At 40.1% G+C, this 19,850-nt stretch overlaps 1 protein-coding gene across 1 annotated transcript in view; it reads left to right on the forward strand.

Annotated features, from left to right (window-relative positions):
- LOC143286059 (Fanconi anemia group A protein-like) overlaps positions 1 to 3,815 on the forward strand; it is a 108,555-nt gene extending 104,740 nt beyond the window's left edge. The window contains exons 21-23 of the mRNA XM_076593604.1: positions 356 to 448; positions 1,070 to 1,139; positions 3,679 to 3,815. Coding sequence (XP_076449719.1) covers positions 356 to 448; positions 1,070 to 1,139; positions 3,679 to 3,680 — 165 coding nt within the window. The 3' untranslated portion in view covers positions 3,681 to 3,815. The remainder of the gene's footprint in view (positions 1 to 355; positions 449 to 1,069; positions 1,140 to 3,678) is intronic.
- The last annotated feature ends 16,035 nt before the right edge of the window (positions 3,816 to 19,850 follow it).

Below are 19,850 nucleotides of genomic sequence, written 5' to 3' on the forward strand. Positions count from 1 at the left end.
AGAATGACCCAAAGCCAGATGGACAGATCAGCATCAGACTTCAACTATGCACAGTGTGAAAGGAGTTGTAACAAAGCCAGACAGATCAGCATCAGACTTCAACTATGCACAGTGTGGAAGGAATTGTCACTCCCATTTTGGTGTGTCCAGCCACACCCAGTGCTGCATCAGTCGCCACCCAGATCAAAACTGAGACTAATGGATGCCTGTTATTGCAGTGTATGTGTGGAAGGTAAGTCTGGGGAGGTGAAGCTGTTTCATCCATTTCTCTGTTCCAATGTCCATCCTTCCCAACACTACCATCACATCATCCTGTTTTTGTTGACATTTATACAGCCATTGTTCATCAAAACAGGGTGCTGATGTGAGTCTGATGCTGACCTTCCCGAAGACAGCTGTGACCCTGCTGAAGATGTTACCTCTTGCTGTGCTGCAGTCAGTCAGTCAGGTAGGAGACCAATTGTCAGGCATCAGTCATGCCAAGAGCATTGGGTCATTCGCTTTCCCAAATCTCCCCTCTTGACTGAATATTGCTGCCTGAACCAACACAGATGCTCGCATGAATCATCTTCATACGCTCATCAGAGATGAACAGAGTATGATGACAGGTATAGTGGGTTGGCTCAGCAGCAAAAGTAGAATTTTCACTTACATGTAGCTGCATTGTTTTAACATTTCTGTATTAGGAGGAAAAATCTGATCTTGGCCCTTTTTTTTATTCTCTTGTAAGGTTTCCAAAAGATTAAAATGCATAATGATACAATTTCCAGTCTTAGACACGTGTTGATTGATTGTTGGTGTCTTATACTGAACAGCATTATTTCTAGGCACAAAAAATACATTAAAAAAGCCATAGTATACTTTTCTCATCCCAATAATTCTGTGTGCACGGAAATCAGGGTGCTCACCCACAGAGAGCATATCACCATAATCTTGCACTGCTATTTTGTGTGCGTATGTGTGTGCATTTATCATCTTTCAATCTGAATAGTTAATGTTTGTGTTGTGTATATGGTTGGTATAGGTGTGCACATACAGAATTATCTCAAACCTCTTAATTTTCTTTCAGGATGATGTTAAACACTGTGGACTGGAGGCCCATCGCATTTATCAACAGCGCTTGAAAAACAGACTGGAATGTGAGCATTAAGACTTATATGTGTATTTACTAACAACATGAGTTCATGTAATTATTCTGTGTTTCAGTAGTTTCTGTGTACCATAAAGTTCGGACTATAAGCCAAGACTTTTTCTCCCAGCTTCAACCTCTGCGGCTAATACAATGAAGCGGCTTATTTGAGGATTTTAACGATCCCAGGAGTGTCACGTTCTTGTCTATTCTAAGCTTCCAATCAAGTTCAGCTCACCAAAATCATGATTTCTGTCCATGAATTTTTAGATGAGCTTCAGGTTAGTGTGCTAACTGTTCACAATTAAAAAATCAAATCCGCACACATTAAAGCCTTCAGATCAGTATTCAGGTCTACTCTGCTCAAACGCACACCCTCATCATGCCGAAAATGCAATGAAATGCCTCTGATGCAGCCTTCAAATTGAAGGTGATCGACCAAGCAGACGACAGTGCAAGCGACGAACCAGCAGTGACCTCCACCTTGCGTTCATGTTCATCAAGTGAAAGTGAGGCTGAAGTCAGTGACAAAATGGCGGAGAAAGCTGCACTGGTTCTCTTCAACTCAGACTCTGAAGACAAAGATTTCAGTGGATTTAGTGAGCAGGACGACGTTGAATAAATTTGACTATCCCTAAATTATGGATCTTATTTTCGTTGTGTTTATTTTTTTGTGTGTGTGTGTGGCACTAGCAGTATTTTCGCTTGCTTTTCATTGTGTTGTTTCCGCTTGTGTTTATTTCATAACCTACAGTATTGACAGCTTTTCTGTAGTATCGGTATGTGTTCTGGTACTGGTAATAATGGTTTATAAGCCAGTGTGGCTTATAAGCCAGTGCAGCTTATGTGTATATGAAGTTCAAGTTTTTTCAAAATTTAGTGGGTGCGGCTTATATACACCAGTGTGCTCAATAGACCAAACTTTACGGTATGTATTTGTGTATGTCTGTGGTCAACCTTCAAGTTCATTTTCTCTGGAAAATCTGTCTGTCCACACCAAATCAGGTCAGTTATTTCTACACATTCTAATTAAATGACAGTGCACTTCTGGGAATAGCAAAAAAAAAAAAAAAAAGAAGAAGAAGAAGAGGTAATGTTTCCACAGTAATTTTACTGTTACACTATTGTTTATTTTTCACAAAACATATTTCTCTTATCTAATGTATTGACACACTGATTTGTCATGTTATCAATTTTGGTAAAAGTTGTAACTTCTTCAGCATAGTGTGATAGTTACTCTGATTTATACATCTGCCTGGAAAAGCTAAACTGCCATATAATGGAACATCAGTCTGAATACACATTGGGAAGTAGTTTTTGAACGGATCTCACAAATCCAAAACATTGAATTTCAAAATTTGACTCAAGGCACAGAAAGGCTGTTGTATTTTACAGTCAGTGTGAAGGTCTGACATTGAAAGTAGCGTTCACAACGACTTCCTTTTATGCATATCATTATTAGCATGCAGATCACATTGATAGTTTGCAAGAACCTATTTATGAAAGGACGTGAAGGAAGCAGGTAAATTTTTTTCAGAGAATGATTTGTGCAGCCTCATCATTTATTGCATTATATCCATGAGATACCATCTGAACCAAAGGATCTACTTCCCATATGCCTTTGGATTCATGTCATTTATCTCACTCCTTAACGGGGGATTTGTAAGCACACATTCCTCTGTATACTGGGCGTTTGTGTAGGGTTTAAAAAAAATTCTAACAACAAAACTGTCTCATGAAATTTGGACACAGATTGTTGAAGCATTGAATAAACACTGCATAATGGTTCAAAGCCCTAACATCTATGATACTTTCTTTGCAGCAGTAGGTAAAGAAAAATATTTTTCATGACTTAAAATTTGAGGGTGGTAGAAAATATATATTGGCGAATTCTATAATGTTCCACAAAAATCACTCTGTGTAGATGGTGAATGAATGAGAGCCTCTGCATGCTGGATATGTTCTTGTTTCCGTAAGCCATTGAACGCTGACATGGATTACAGGATCTTTAACATGAGTACTTGATCTTCTGCATGTGTATACACATAAAGGGGGTTCAGGCACTAGCAGGTCTGCACATATGTTGACCCAGGAGATCGGAAAAATCTCCACCCTTAACCTACAAGACACCGTTACAGAGATTTGAACCTGGGACCCTCAGATTTAAAGTCTGATGCTGTAACCACTCAGTTATTGTGCCTGTTGGTATTAAAATAATTCAAAACTGCTTGACATAGAAAGATTGGCTGATAACAGTGGTCAAATGTTATGCTATGCTAAAAAGGCAAGACCCATTCAGGATGCATGCATCATTGAAAGTGCTCAAGGTCAGAACCTCAAGCACAGCACTCATTAACCCCTTCAGTGCCCCAGGACGGATATTTCCATCTCTTCTGGTATGCCAAATGTGCTCCAGGACAGAAATTTCCATCTGTGTCATTACAGCAATTTTCCTATTGCTAAATCATTAAATTCATGTGAAATTGTCATTTTTATGTAGGTGGTTAATTTTCCTTTCAAACAGTATAGGTTTTTATCTTTCTTTTCAGAGCCGTTCCCCATTGGAAACGGTGTCAAGCAAGGCTGCGTCCTGGCCCCCACACTCTTCGCAATCTTCTTTGGCCTGATGCTGAGGGAAGCCAAGGAAGATCTGCTTGAAGGCATCTACATCAGATTCAGAACTGATGGCAGCATCTTCAACCTCCGTCGTCTCCTTGCGCGTACCAAGACCACTGAGGAACTGATCCTGGAGCTGCTGTTTGCAGACGACTGTGCTCTCCTCGCTCATACTGAGGAAGCTCTGCAGTTAGTCGTCAATCACTTTACTGATGCAGCCCGGGCTTTTGGCCTCACCATTAGTCTGAAGAAGACCGAAGTCATGTACCAGGCACCCCTTCATGGCACCTACGCACCACCCAAGATCTACATTGACGGGCACCAACTGAATACTGTGGAACATTTCACTTACCTTGGAAGCATCATCTCCAATGATGCTACAATCTCCAAGGATGTGGACCATCGGCTGTCCAAATCCAGCAGTTCATTTGGTTGTCTCCAGAAACGTGTTTGGCAAAACCACTCCCTAAGACTCTCGACCAAAATCCAGGTCTACAGGGCAGTCGTCATCAGTACCCTGCTGTATGGATCTGAAGCTTGGGTCCTCTACAGGAGACACATCAAGCTGCTGGAGCGTTTCCACCAGAGATGCCTACGCTTCATCATGGGCATCAATTGGCAGGACTATACCACCAACATCGAAGTCCTGGAGAAAGCTGATCTCCCAAGCATCGAGTCAATGCTGATGCTTCGACAGCTGCGCTGGGCAGGTCATGTAGCGCGTATGGACAACTCCAGAATGCCAAAGGCCGTCTTCTACGGCGAACTGCGTGAAGGTAAACGCAGCGTTGGAGCTCCACGCAGACGCTACAAGGACCAACTGAAGCAGCAGATGTCACGTAGCGAAATTGACTACCACAGCTGGGAGACACTGGCAGCAAACAGATCTGCCTGGAAAACTTCCACCAGGAAAGCTGTCAGGAATTTTGAAAAGGTCAGGACACAGACAGCCAGGGAAAAACGTGAGCGGAGAAAGGAGGCATCATCTCAAGTTTACCCCTCCAGCGACCAGCCAACCTTCACGTGCGCCAGCTGTTCCCGACAATGCAAATCCAAGATTGGCCTGTACAGCCATCAGAAGGCTTGCCTCACCTGGACTAGACCTTCTTCCCAGTGATCTTCGGATACGAAGAAACTGCCATCATCATCAGTAGTGCATGTTATAATTTTTTAAATTAGTACCCTGCTTGACCAAAACATCCCTTGGCAAATAATTGTCACTGAGCATGAAATAGGCTTGGCACTGAAAGAGTTCAGCAAGTGTTGTGTGCAGCAGTACTATGACTGCGGTTACTTAGTATGGAGTGAGTTGGGTTGAGTAGAGGCAAATATTTTGTGTTCAGAACACTCAGTTTTCATCTCGGGATCAATTATGTATACTTTAAAGGAAGTCTTCCAAATCTGTTCATGTATGTATAGTTGCAGTTCCAAGAGAAAAAAAACCTTTGTTTGTGAAAAGAATGCAGTGAATTTCCACATACCTTTTCACATCTGCTCTCCTGTTGTTTCTTGCATAATTTTGGTGCATGTCACATGACCATCTTCAGCAGAACAGAATCTGCAAGTATAGTATGCTGCAGAAATGTGCTGTTGTCAGCTGTTCAGAAGTGTAGACTCTCATTTAAAAAAATTCATCACTTTCCATTATTTTATAACCAACTTTCCTACAAGTTTGGCTGGTTATAGTTTCAGTTTCACTTTCTCAAGGAGGCGTCACTGCGTTCGGACAAATCCATACACGCTACACCACATCTGGAGCAGATGTGGTGTAGCGTGTATGGATTTGTCCGAACGCAGTGACGCCTCCTTGAGAAAGTGAAACTGAAACTATAACCAGCCAAACTTGTAGGAAAGAATGGACCTTGAAAATTATTGAAAACAAAGAAGTTGGGGACATCAACACAGTACAACATGGATTGTTCAAACCACTTAAAAAACAAACCATTTTACTTTGCAGATGAGACCACCAGCTGAAGTGACTTCACAAGCCACAGCCTCATGCCACACCAGTATTTCTTCAGCACTATGAAGATTTCAGAATGAGGAGAGCATCAAAACTCTTTCAGTGTTTATCATTTCTAAAGCACCAATCTTTAAAACAAGAAAGACATGATGAGATCAGCTTCATCATTTGACTTATTTCCCGGTGCCAGTATTAACGTTGACAGCAAATTGTCTTGTACAAATATTGTGATTGAAAATTGCTGTTAAGTTTATGCATGATTACTTATTCTTACCAGTATAGAATGAGTACATGTTATGCTTATTCTGTATGTGCAGTGACTATTTCTGTGTTCTTAGACACTTATAAGAGCTTTTGTTTTGTTCATTTATTTGTTAGATTTAGTCAAATATAATGCAAGTAATGTCTGTTGTGTTGGCAGGTACTACTAATGATTCATTGTTTGCCTGAAAATGTGTAAATGCCATTGCTTTCAATATTGTTTTTATTTTGTATAAGTAAAGAGACAGGCAGATAGGGAGATGTTTTTATTTTAGTAAAGAGATACACAGACAGGGAGAAAGTTAAACCTGACACAGTTTGTTTCACTGTGACCACTGCCAACTATTCCACCAGGCACCTGTAGATTCCAAAGTGACAGCAGCTACTCTACTGCCAGGCATCTGTAGATTCCAGTGATAGCAGCTAGTGTACTGCCAGGCACCTGTAGATTCCAAAGTGACAGCAGCTACTGTACTGCCAGGCACCTGTAGATTCCAAAGTGACAGCAGCTACTGTACTGCCAGGCACCTGTAGATTCCAAAGTGACAGCAGCTACTCTGCTGCCAGGCATCTGTAGATTCCAGTGACAGCAGCTACTGTACTGCCAGGCACCTGTAGATTCCAAAGTGACAGCAGCTACTGTACTGCCCGGCACCTGTAGATTCCAAAGTGACAGCAGCTACTGTACTGCCAGGCACCTGTAGATTCCAGTGACAGCAGCTACTGTACTGCCAGGCACCTGTAGATTCCAAAGTGACAGCAGCTACTGTACTGCCAGGCACCTGTAGATTCCAAAGTGACCACAGCTGACAATGCTGGCCAGCCGACGGTACTGCATGACTGTGGCATCAGTGGACTGAAACTTGGTGGAGAACTCCAGGTCTAGTGAGATACTCGATGCTCACATTGGCCCATTGAGCAAAATATGTCAACAAAGTTGATAAAGTTATTTTGATTCATATGTGCTGAGTGAAAAATGACAACTGTGTTGTAAGAGATACAGATTTTCGGAGGAATTATTGAATGTTGTAATATAACTATTTTTAAAAGTGCACAAGTGTTTTTGATTAATTGTAACACACTAAAGCTGAGTGATGATAATTTTTCCCTCCTTTTTTTCCCCTTATACTTTTTATGCTTACCCAAAAACATTACAGTATGGTATTACATGCATGAGTATATGTGAAAAAAACCCCCAAAACAACATATATCAGTAAATGAAAAAAAATGAAATAGATAAAGAGACCTATCATTTAAATTGATTTTCCCTTCTTTGTCTATGTTTTTTTTTCTTTTTTCCTGTTGTATGTTTTGAACATTTGCATGAAGTTACAGAGTGAAGAACAAAAATTATGTGTCCTATGGTTCCTATATCCATTGAGTCTAAATGTACACATACTTGAACTCATACAAGAGGATATCAATACCAAACCGAAGATGTTTCTGATCTAAGCCAAGCATTTTGCTGTATTTGGTGGAATCACAAAGATATGTAAGAAAAAGTTCATTACAGAAATATGCACATATTCTTTACAATTTAAAAAAAAGAAAAAGATTTCATTTCAATAAGCGCTTTGTAATTGTGCCATTTAAAGGTAAAATCTCTGTTGAGCATTTTGTTTTTGCAATGTATTCTTCAGTTTGGTATCTTATTTTGAAATATTTTACAGAAAACAGGGGATTAAGTTTTTTCAACTTTGCATTTGTACAAGAACTGCAGAGATGATTCTGTAGATGAGAACTTCATCTCTTTTTAACTTGCAGTCTGTGCAAAATAGTATAAAATTTTTTGATGTAACCAAGTTATGTGTGTTGGTGCAATTATGATTTAAGAAAATTCCTACGTCTTTCCAGAAGAAAGATGTTATGCTGCATTTGATGAACAAGCAGCTGATTGTTTCCTTTTCAGTTTTATAAAATGTACTCATTTTTTTCAAGAATTATATTTGTAGCCAGTATTCATCGAAATGTTCCTATTTGAAACCATTTCAGTTTAGTTTCTTCAATACTTTGTATTGTCTCAAATATGTTTTTCCACTCAAGATTAACTAATTCATTCCATTTTTCACAGTAGTTTGTATGTTATCTGCAGTAAGGGTGTCACAATAAAGTTTTGACCCTTTTCCTACTCCCTGCAATATATGAAGAGCTTTTTGTGTTTTATTTGACTCATTACTATTCAGGTCAGTACTATTATTATGAGTGAACTTTTTAACAGCTTGAACACAACCTGAGAATTCCAGAAAGTTGTTAAATTTACTCTTGAAATCTTCATAGGAAGTGAATGCTCTTTTTTCACTGACTAAGCCTACAATGCGATATACACTGTTGTTCATCCATTCCTTATAGTATATTACTTTTCTCTCAGTTTTGATAAACTTATTATAGAAAATATTTTCAGCGAATAGGTCATCAGAATGACTAATATTGACTTTTTCTGGAAACCTTTTATAAGCTTGGAAAGTGTTGTTCCAGAAATCTCCAAAGTTTGCCCATATTTATGAAGTTCTTTAACTAAAGAGCACATATGTTCTACTATGGATCTCCATTTGTGATTACTTAATTTCAGTTTCATAATCCACATTAGTTTGAGGGACATTATCAGACGCATAATAGAAGGTATTCCTATTCCTCTGTCTCTTATATTTTTTATTGCTGTTCTCCTTGATAACTTGTCTTGTTTACCGCCCCATATGAATTCAAAACAGTTTTTTATATTTTTTTGGTGGGTTGGGTAACAATATTCAGAGATGTATCACCTTCGAGAGAATTAGTGATTTTAATACTGCTACCCTGTCTGTAGGTGTAATATTTCTCTTAATGCAGACATTAAAAAGGGATCTTACCTCTTTGAAATTTTCACCATAGTTCAGTTCAACAACTGTGTGAAAGGTCTGGAGTGAACCAAATACCTAGTATCTTAAAATGTGATGGATTCCAGTCCATTTTCAGGTGGGGGATATATCTTATATTTGAATGTAATTTACTCCCTAGCCTTTAGTTTTTGTTCAACATTTACAAACTGGACAATTTTCCAAATAAATCTTGAGTTTCTATAGAATGTTCAAAAGATAATCTGCCCCCTTCATTTATTAATTGTGTATCATCTGCAAACTGCGACAGCTTGTGTTCTGCATCATTAATATGTATTCCTTTGATGTTTTTGTTTTCTCTTATCATAATTGCTAAAACTTCTGCTGATAGAATAAACAAAGGGAAATGGGGTATCCTTGTTTACATCCTTTTAGTATTCTAAACCGAGATGAGGTCTGTCCATTAACTTCCTTTTTCTTTTCATTTTTGTAAATGCCTAGGGCTTATTTTCAAGAAAGGTGTAAATGCTCATAATAATAATAATAATAATGGTATTTATATAGCGCTGAATCTTGTGCAGAGACAAATCAAAGCGCTTTCGCACCAGTCATTCACATGCATGCATAACTCTAAAACTGTAGAAACTAAAGACAAGGAAGGGCAGGCAAGGGAGGCTATTTTGGGAAGAGGTGGGTTTTAAGGCCAGACTTGAAAGAGCTGAGTGTGGAGACTTGACGAAGCGAAAGAGGAAGTTCATTCCAATCGCAAAGTCCAGAGACAGAGAAAGAACGGCGGCCAACAGTTGAGTGTTTGAATCTGGGTACGCGTAAACAGAGTGGATCTGAAGCCGATCGTAGTGAGCGAGATGGAGTGTAGAGGTGAAGTCAGCCACAGAGATAGGAAGGGGCAGTTTTGTGAATGCATCTATAACATAGAGTGCTGATCTTGTACTTTATTCGGTGTGAGACAGGGAGCCAGTGGAGATGTTGCAAAAGAGGAGTGATGTGCTCAGATCTTTTCTTTCTGAAGACGAGTCAGGCAGCAGAGTTTTGTATGCACTGAAGGGACTGAATGGATGAAACAGGCAAACCAGAGTTACAGAAGTCAAGGCGAGAGAGAATGAGAGAAACGACAAGTCTAGATGTTGCGTCAGTGGACAGATATTTCCGGACGGCACTGATGCACCACAGTTGACAGTAGCAGGACTGACATGTCTGACTGATAGATTTTTGCATGGACAGTGTATTAATAATAATAATACTGTATAATAATAATAATATAACATCATGTGTTTTGTGTTCTTTATTCATTTACCTTTCAGAAAATATATACTTTTATGGGTCTTTCTCCAATAACAAAGAGCACAGAATTTTTTGAAAATTTATACCCGTTTTTTTTTTGGGTTTTTTTAAACCCTGGCAAATATATTTCACTTAAATCTTATTTTCCTGGCAGTGAAAGGGCTAAAGGGCGATAAATCGATTGCGGTATTCGCAGTGAGAACGCTGTTCAAATCATTATTCTGGTGTATCTTGGGCATTCAAAAAATCTTTAAGGATGATTAAAAATTCTTTTTACGTCCGCTGTAAAGGAGACGTGGCTATCGCCACAATCACACTGCAACATTTAGCCGTTTTCTCTGGATCTAGATAGATGTACAAGTTTAGTTACACCTGGTTGACACGGTCGATTCAATTTCTCTTTTATGTTCATTCTAGTTTTTGTAGTTTTAAAGTTGATATGAAAATTGAGTATTTTGTTAAACTAATAATAATAATAATATGTAGAGCCAAGTACAAGTACTTCTAACGTTGTATGAAGTGAAAAGGACTTCATTTTGAGAAAAGTCAAGACTGGAAATTTTTGCGTTTCATCAATTCAAGGGTATTAACTCTCATGGTTTATTAGGAGGGTCATTCAATAAATAAGGTGAATTTTTCGGTATAAGGACTTCTAATACAGATAGAAGCTTACTTCTTTTTTTTTTTTCAACGTAGTCTCCCAGCACTGTCACACACTTTTCCCATCTGTGCACAAGCTTCTGTATTCCCTCAGCGTAAAAATCTTTGGACTGATGTCTCAGCCAGTCGCTCCAGGCCTTCCAGGCCTGTCTTCATCCTCAACACTGCTCCGTCCTTCTTTAAACAATTTAGCCCACTTGTAGACATTTTTTCGGCTGAAACATGTGGCACCATACACAGTTGACATTCTCCTATGAATTTCAACTGGTTTGCACCCTTCAGCAACCAAAAACTTGATAACTGACCGCTGTTCAATCCTGGAGCATGCTTCTTGGTCGGCCATCTTTGTTAATCGCCAAAACTCTCAAAGTTTTTTTTAATCTGCAAAACAAATTAAACCCATGTGAAAAAGAAGTAAAACAAAAACAATTTTTAAAAAAAAAGTAAGCTTCTATCTGTATTAGAAGTCCTTATACCGAAAAATTCACCTTATTTATTGAATGACCCTCGTATTTTTAACTGTGAATTCCGACAGATCTATGGATATCTTTGTCAGTTTGGGGCATAATCCAGTAAGTGATGAGGCGTTCACAAATCTTTCTCTGAATAAATATTTAACGGTCTCCTTCTCCAACTTTCCATCACATGTTATCATGTATTGTCGATTGAATATAGGATTGAACGGGCAGGTCAACAACTTGAAACAAAATGGCGTCATTCGCGTTCGCGAAGAATATGAGCACGCGCTTTGAATGTGTATAAATATGTGTACGCAATTGATTTTTTGCCCATGACCTTCAGGGCTCAGCCAAGTGATCTATAAAGTCCACTCGTCGTATTGATTTTAGTATTTTCCAAAAAAGACCACGTAGGCGAATGAACATAGTGAAAGCCCTGTACACTGAGAGTAAAACACACAAGCTTTTTATGTATTGAGTATAATTTCAAAATGTCACGTTTAAGATGAGAAAGATCAGTTTAAAGCAAATTAAGTCCCTTAGCATTAATTACAGATTAATTTCCCTTTTTTACTATCTGCACCAAAACGTTTGCAAAATAAATGTAACTTCCATGCTTGGCAAAAGAAGTTCCTGTTTGAACAAAAAATTATAAAAATGACTGCTCTTGTTGTGTCAGATTATCAGATCAAAGTGCCAAGTTTAGAGAATAAAAAAAAAAATAAATATAACAGTAAATGCAGTTTGCATATGATTTGGCTTCTTTTTTTAATTTTTTTTGTGCCCATCCCAGACGCGAAATATTGTTTTAAACAAGATGACTGGAAAGAACTGAATTTTTCCTATTTTTATGCCAAATTTGGTGTCAACTGACAAAGTGTTTGCAGAGAAAATGTCAATGTTAAAGTTTACCACGGACACACAGACACACACACACACACACACACAGACAACCAAGCACCGGGTTAACTCTTTCCATACGAACGACGAAAGAGACGACGTTAACAGCGTTTCACCCCAATTACCATGATCAAAATATTGCAAGCGGAAGGCTCTTACACTGAAGACATGAATGTTGACAAAGAATACCACAATTCTGACGACGGAAGCTAAAGGTTGGGCCATTCAGACACCCACTGGACATCCGAGGGGTCTGTGTAGAGGAGAAGAGAGGACAGGCCGTACTGAGTGAGTTAAAACATAGACTCACTTTGTTTGCACAAGTGAGTCAAAAATTATAAAGATCAAGACTCTATATTTGTAACAGAAGACAAAGTGAATCTAAAATCTTTTTATTCCTGTGCTTGACATAACACAGTTCCTGTTCTTTTGTCCTATCTACTTGATAACTATAATGAATACAATAAATATAATGTTGAATCAGACTTTTTTTCTTTGTTCAGTGAAAACTTTAATCTTCAGTCTGTCTCCACACACACACACACACACACACACACAAGAAAGGTCCACCATGGTGATGTGGTTTGTGTTGCAGACTGTCGGCTAGGAGGAATGGGTTCAAATCCCAGCTGAAGTGTGGTTTTTCGGCCCGTGGCCAGCTCCTACCCAGAGTTAAGTGTACTGTGGGCTTAAATGGGAAGACTGGGACCACACCGTCAAGTATCATCGGAGATTAGAAAAGAGAGATAAACCACTCGCGGCAGGTCCCTTCTTACTGTCTATAACAGTGCTGAAGCCGTTTTGGGGCACACACGCAGTGCGGAAGGGTGGGGGTAAATCACCCTCTCCTTCCCCACCTGAAGGAAACTGGTCGGTTCTGACGGTTCAGCTGCAGTAAAGTGAAAGTTAAGTTATGCCTGGAATTTACCACGTGTAGTAAGATTCGCTGTATACAATGAAAACCGATTCATTTTTGCTTGGTTTTTAGCACGTTTGCATCTGCTTGAATGTAGATAATATAAAAAGAAAATAAAGCAGCTCCCCCCACCACCAACTCCCCCCCCCCTCCCCCAGCGCAATGTTGCACATGAGAGAGACAGTTATAAATTATTGAACTGCGTTTTCGTAACGCTACTTTTTCTTCACACTTTCTGGTTTACATCACCATTTCTTAAAAAAAAAAAAAATTATATATATATATATATATATATATCAAAACATAAAACACATATTCAGCTCTGTCTCTCTTCTAACATCTGTCTATACATACATACATGAATACATACATACATAATTTCATATAGATCTATCGGTATGTAAATCTAAATCTATCTGTATGTACATAATCATATATATAATTCATATATATACGAACGCTTCATGTTGCCCGAGCAGACCGTTGTATTGTGCTCTATCTCTCTCTCTAAGTCTCTCTCTCTCTCTCTCTCTCTCTCTCTCGGGAGTTTTACATGGCTGTTAAAGCATCTACGATTCTGTACTTGTATGTGTTCGTGACAAAGGTATTTATTCAGACTTTTTTCAGTGTCCAAGAGGGGTTAAACAAGGTTGTATGCTAAACTCACAGCTGTTTTCCTTTTTCATCGGTGAATTGGCAGTGGAGTTATCAAAGAAGGGGAGACATGGAATACAAATGATACCTGGCGCAACAGATTTGCTCTTAATGCTATTTGCTGATGATGTTCTCTTGTCTGACACACTCATAGGGTTACGAAATCAATTAAATGCCCTTAAGCAAAAAACAGACAGACTACAACAAACAGTGAATCTCGATAAGACCAATATTATAGTTTTCCGCAATGGGGGTCATCTTTCGACTCGTGAAAAATGGTGCTGTGGTGATAGGGAAATAAAAGTAACCAATACATATAAATATTTAGAAATGTTATTCACAACAAAATTGAGTTTGACATCTGCGTGGGATGAAGCAAACAGAAAAGGGAAAAAAGGTGTAATCCAAATTATAAAATCACTCAGGAGACTGCGTTCGACTGACGCTTTCCTTTAGTTTGGGCGGGGCAAAGGCAGCTCATGAATAATGAATGCGTGTCGCGGCGCAGGCTGCCTGGCTTCAGCAATTTCTGCAAGTGGTTTATCTCTCTTTTCTAATCTCCGGTATCATCCACTTCACGGATGCGTCTCTTGGTGTATTGGTCAAATTTCCTGACCAACACTGCAAGTGTCTGTTCTCCATCCCGGTTGATGCCGGGATATGACAAGAAGTGTAGAGTACAGCCTTGTCACTTAGTCCTAAACCTAAATGGACCTCCAAAGCAGCAGCATCGTCATCATCATCATCGTCTTCATCATCCTTCTTCATCACTAATATGAAAAAGTCACAAATTATATGGCCTTCCATGCCCTGCTCTCATGGTGATCTCAGTTTTGATATCCCTTCACTTCTGTGCTTGGGATGAGTCTTGTCAAGGTCTTCAGTGTCGGCGGATTCATTGGGGACTGTCCTTGGAGGGACGTGGTGGCGGTCTTCACGCTGGGGGAGACGCTCACTCAGTCTGGCTCTGCGACTGAGCCATTATTGTCGTCAGTATGAGGCTTAGTAAGTGGTGTCCTTCGTACGTCAAATCAGAACATGCACTAATGAACACCACCACAGTGACTCAGAATGCGGACGCTGGGACTGTGACAGACGACTCCAGATGTGGCCTTGCATAGGGGACTGGGAATGAGCGGCATGGGACTACAGCCACTGAAACTGTAGATGATGGGGCAGCAAAAATTAAAAAAAACAAGTACACCCCTTTCCCACTCATTTCTCTCCCTCACCCTCACATACATGAAGACAAACACGCATGCGTGCATTTGAAGAAAAAAAAGTTGACAGAGAAGTGAGCTGGGTGAACGCATATAGATTGCTTGTTAGGTGGTTTGCTTTTTATATGGCAGGTGTGGACGATTTGGGGCATTGTACCAATGTCATATGATGACTAACAGTTAGGTCAAAAGCACTGCTCCCATTTTAGAGGACATGGAAGACCTTCATTTATGCTGACAATAATTATGTCCATTTTCCTTTGTGTATTGACATGTGTTTCAGCCAGTTAATAACATTTTACACTGTCCTTTACTAAAGTCAAGTTAGTTTTCATTTTCATTATTTCTTGCACAGTACCCCCAGGTGATGCATTAGTGCCTTAAATTAGTGCCCCCCAAGGGACTTGTCTGTACCCAAACTGTCCCCGGGGATCGCTGGGTTCAAATCCCAGCGGAGGTGGGTGTTTTCAGCCCGTAGCCGGCTCCTACCCAGAGTTAAATATGCTGTTGGCTTAAGAACCACACAGTCAAGTATCATCCGCTTCACGGATGCATCTCGGGTGTGTTGCTCAAATTTCCTGACCAACACTGCGTCTCTATATCTCGAGCCTGGTTAATGCCAGGGTATCATTATGAAAGGAAGCGTAGAGTACAGCCTTGTCAAGTAGTCCCAAACCTAATGGAGCTCCATGGCAACATCATCATTATCACCTTCCTCATCCTCCATCATCAATAATAAAGAATAGAACATGTCCCAAACTCTGTGGCCTTTCATGCCCTGGTCTTATGGTGACCACAGTCTTGATCCCCCTCCACTCCCGTGCCTGGGATGAGTCATGCCAAATCTTGGGTGTCTTCAGATTTATGGGGGACAGTCGTTGGGGGGATGTAGTGGCGGTCTCCATTTTGGACGCTCGCTCAGTCTGGCTCCGTGACTAAGCTATCATTGTCGACAGTAGGGGGCTCAGTAGGTGGTGTCCCAAGTACGATAAATCAGAACAGGCACTACTGAACACCAACGAAGTGACTCGGCAGCAGTGCAGGGCCTCCTTGTGACCAGTCATTGATAGTTCCCTGTGAACGGCTGACGCTGAGACTGTGACAGATGAATCCAGATGTGGTTCTGTATGGGGCACTTGGAGTGAGCAGTGAGGGAGTAATGCCACTGACCTATATGATTATTTACTGACCAGTTCTGACTACTACACAAAAGTGAAATGCGTTATGTGAACACATTTTTTTGCATTATGGATACATTCTTGTGCGATGACCCAACGATACAATGACCGACGATTTTTTTTTTTTTTTTTTTTTTTTTTTTTGGTTTTGGTGGGGGGTGGGGTGGGGGGACTCGGGGGCCACATATATTTTGAAGAACTAATCCATGGGGGAAAAATATAGGAGAAATGCCCTTTATCCTGTCCATACGTTAAAGTGACGCATTCGCATAGTCCTGGGGGCACATGAAACTAGGAGAATTAATCAATGGGGTGTCAAAGTGACAAAAATCAATAACAACAATATCAAGCCATGTAAGTGTTATACTTTAGCATGTATACCTCTTGATCGCGCTGTTGACGAACATCGTTTTTCTATGTTTGGTTTAGAAATGTGTGTGTGTGTGTAAATTGTAAATTGTAACCACATATGTACAGGTTGGTGACCATACAAAATTCTGAGTTTTTTCTCTCCCCCACCCCCTCTTTTTTTTTCTTTTTTTTTTTAAGAATGAAAAGGAAGTCGTCACTTGTGCATTTCAGTCAATACGATATAGTAGTTAAAGTTCATAACGTGCGGCGCGCATAGCCCACCGGTGTCTGGATACGCCCTGGCCCCTACGAACCAGACCCCTCCCCCCTCCCAAGTGGAGGAAGGGGCTAGAAAAGGTGCCTCAAACATAGTCTGCTTCACTTCTCCCTGGCCAGCTTACCGCGGCTGTTGGGGATCTCTAATAGCAGAGAGAACTGCACTGGTTGTCAAAGAGCTAGCCTGCTAGAACGTAGACCTAGCAGCTCTCAGCGAAACGCGTCTCGCAGACAAGGGCCAGCTTACAGACCGTGGTGGTGGATACACGTTCTTCTGGAGTGGTCGCAGCAGCGACGAGACGAGAAGCATGCGTGGGATTTGCCCTCGATTCTCACCTCGCCTGTAAACTCACCAACACACACACACACACACACACACACACACACACACACACACACATATATATATATAACTCTTTCTTTGTGCAGTACCGGTAATGGTAACAGTTTTTGCCCAATTATTGCCGTTACGATAGTAATAATGGATAATTGTTGAGCGCTTTCCTCCCTTAGAGGAAACTCAAAGGGCTTTACAATTAACATTTCTACGTGACATTACATTCAAAAGGAATAATCATAATAATGAAGATAACAACAACAATAGCGATTTCACATACAAAAACACAAACTTAACATATTCAAAGACTACATTACATTATCACACTCGGACACACACAAGATTCCTCACACCTTTATATTATAATATACCCCTAGTCCGCCCACACGTAAATACACGCAGGCGCACATTCACACACACAAAAATCGCATGGTTTATAACTGAATATCATTAGAAAAATTAATATCAGACCTTTGTGGAAAGATTGATGTGTGCTTGGTGATCAGGGAAGGGTGTGCCTGTTATTCATGCGTTTTTCGCTTTCATATTTGTTGACGAGCATTTGAATGAGCCGAAAGAACATTTTCTATTTTAATTGCTTGAAGCAGACAAAAAAGTTTTTTGAACTGAATTGAATTAAAGGAGAAGGTCGTGACTCGGTGAGGTTAACCGGTTTAGACAGATTGTGCTGAATGGGAAATGGAAGAACCAATCATCAAAGGATCTGTTTTTACACGGGGAGTAAGTTGTTCATAAATGGATCTGTTCGAATACGTCGTGGCAGAGATGTGGCAAGAAACCCGCGCAAGGTAATCATAGCAGGCTAAAACAAATAATGGGTATGATTATAAAAACCAAATATATCTCGTAAACTTGCAAAAATAGTCACCGAAATTGTTCAAAATCCTTTCGTCAAGACAGCGATTTCCACGACGAAATTTTAGCCTTTCGGTGATCCAGAGAAAACAGGAAATGGAGACGCGAATGCGCACGTGGTTCTTGCTTAAAACAAACAAACAAAAAACCAAAAAAACAAAAAACAAAAACAAAAAAAACCCCAAAACAAACAAACAAACAAAAAACGGGGAATCTCCACGAAAATCAGACGAAACTGGGTCTGCTAACCCTTCTAAATGATAATCATAAAGAAAATGTTTTTTATGTCCATTCAGCAGTGAAGCCCAGATTCGTCACCAACCGCAACCGCAACACTTCCAGTGTTACAGACATGCTGATGCTTCTCGAATGGCCCGTGCTCCAACAACGACGTCGCTGCGCCAGACTCGCAATGCTCCACAAGATCCTCAACGATCAAGCTTGCGTCTCCTGCGCCGACCTCAAGCGGCAGCCTCAAAGTGGTCGTCACAGCAACCACAACCAACAGCTGCAAAGAATCCGATGCGTACTGACTACAGGAAGTATTCTTTCTTTCCGAGGACCGTTGTCGACTGGAACTCCCTCCCACCTGATGTTGTCAAGGCCCCCTCCTGCAATGCCTTCTGCTTGAGGGTATTGAGGGCCCTCCAGGCACAGTAGACCCCAACCCCACAAGGTCCTTCACTTCTTTTTTTTTTTTCAACTAATGATTAATGGCATACGGTTAAGGACTATGAGTACGAAATTCCGACAAAGAGCACACACTTGCACTTGCACTTGCAAAAATGTTAGTAATGGTCAAAGTTATGACCGCTGAACATTAATGGAAGAAGACAGACAAGGGGGGACATTACAAACGATCGTGAGCACAATTCTAGAAACTCGCACCCCATCTCTCCTTTCCGCCTCACCAAACATATAAGTGCACGTACCCGCAAGCAAAACATGTACGCACCCGAAGGGACATAGAATACAACACACGCGCTCTCTCCTTCCCTCACTAGACTGGTTCCATTTCAGATAAATCAGCTTAGTTAAAAAGTAATAAGGAAATCTTAGTCAGAAGTGTCAAATAGCTTTTTCTGAAGGATTAAGATATGCTGAATCCATTTCACATGAGCAGTTTTGCGTCGTTGATGTGATATGATTAATTATTCAAAATGGCGTCCACGCAAACCTGTCACGCTACACCACACGTTGCAAACAGTGAAACTATCTTTTTATTCCAAGAATTTCAGCCATTACCAGTAGTTTTCAAGAAAATATGGATGACTCAGCACGACACTATTTCAATGATAGGCAAGAAACAATGATGACAATAGACACGTTTCGGAAACGAAAAACTACGGTATGCTGCCAGTCATAATTACGTACACTGATTTGCATCCTTTCAAATAAAATCGAAAGAAAAAATATTTCAGCTTCATAAGAATTCACCTTTTAAGTTGCAGTGGTGTATAAGCAAGCGAAAAAAAGGACGCTTCAGCTTTTGACATTCCAACGTAAGTAACGATATCGAGAACAGGCAGGTTTCCAAACCAGAACACTAGCTCATACTGTCATTCACAGTCACATTGATTAACAGATTTTAAAGCGTAAAAAAAGAAGGAAATGAAACAAAACCATCTATTTCAGCTTCATTTGGATGGACCTGATCATTTGCAAGGACAAAAATCAAACATATTGTTAACCAATTTAACATTGATTTGCAGCATGAAAAACTGAAACAAAAACAAAACCAAACGATTCAAATGAGCTGTCATTTTCATGTGCAGAATTCCGTTCAGCTTATGTGTCTCAGCTTTCGGTCAGTTTGTGTTCATACATACTCATAATTCAACCTTTGAACTGTAGTAGCACAGTGCAATCAGTCACTGAACACAATAATAGTAATAATTATTATATTTATATAGCGCTGAATCTTGTGCAGAGACAAATCA

The sequence above is a fragment of the Babylonia areolata genome, chromosome 9, assembly GCF_041734735.1.
Source record: "Babylonia areolata isolate BAREFJ2019XMU chromosome 9, ASM4173473v1, whole genome shotgun sequence".
NCBI lineage: Eukaryota > Metazoa > Mollusca > Gastropoda > Neogastropoda > Buccinidae > Babylonia > Babylonia areolata.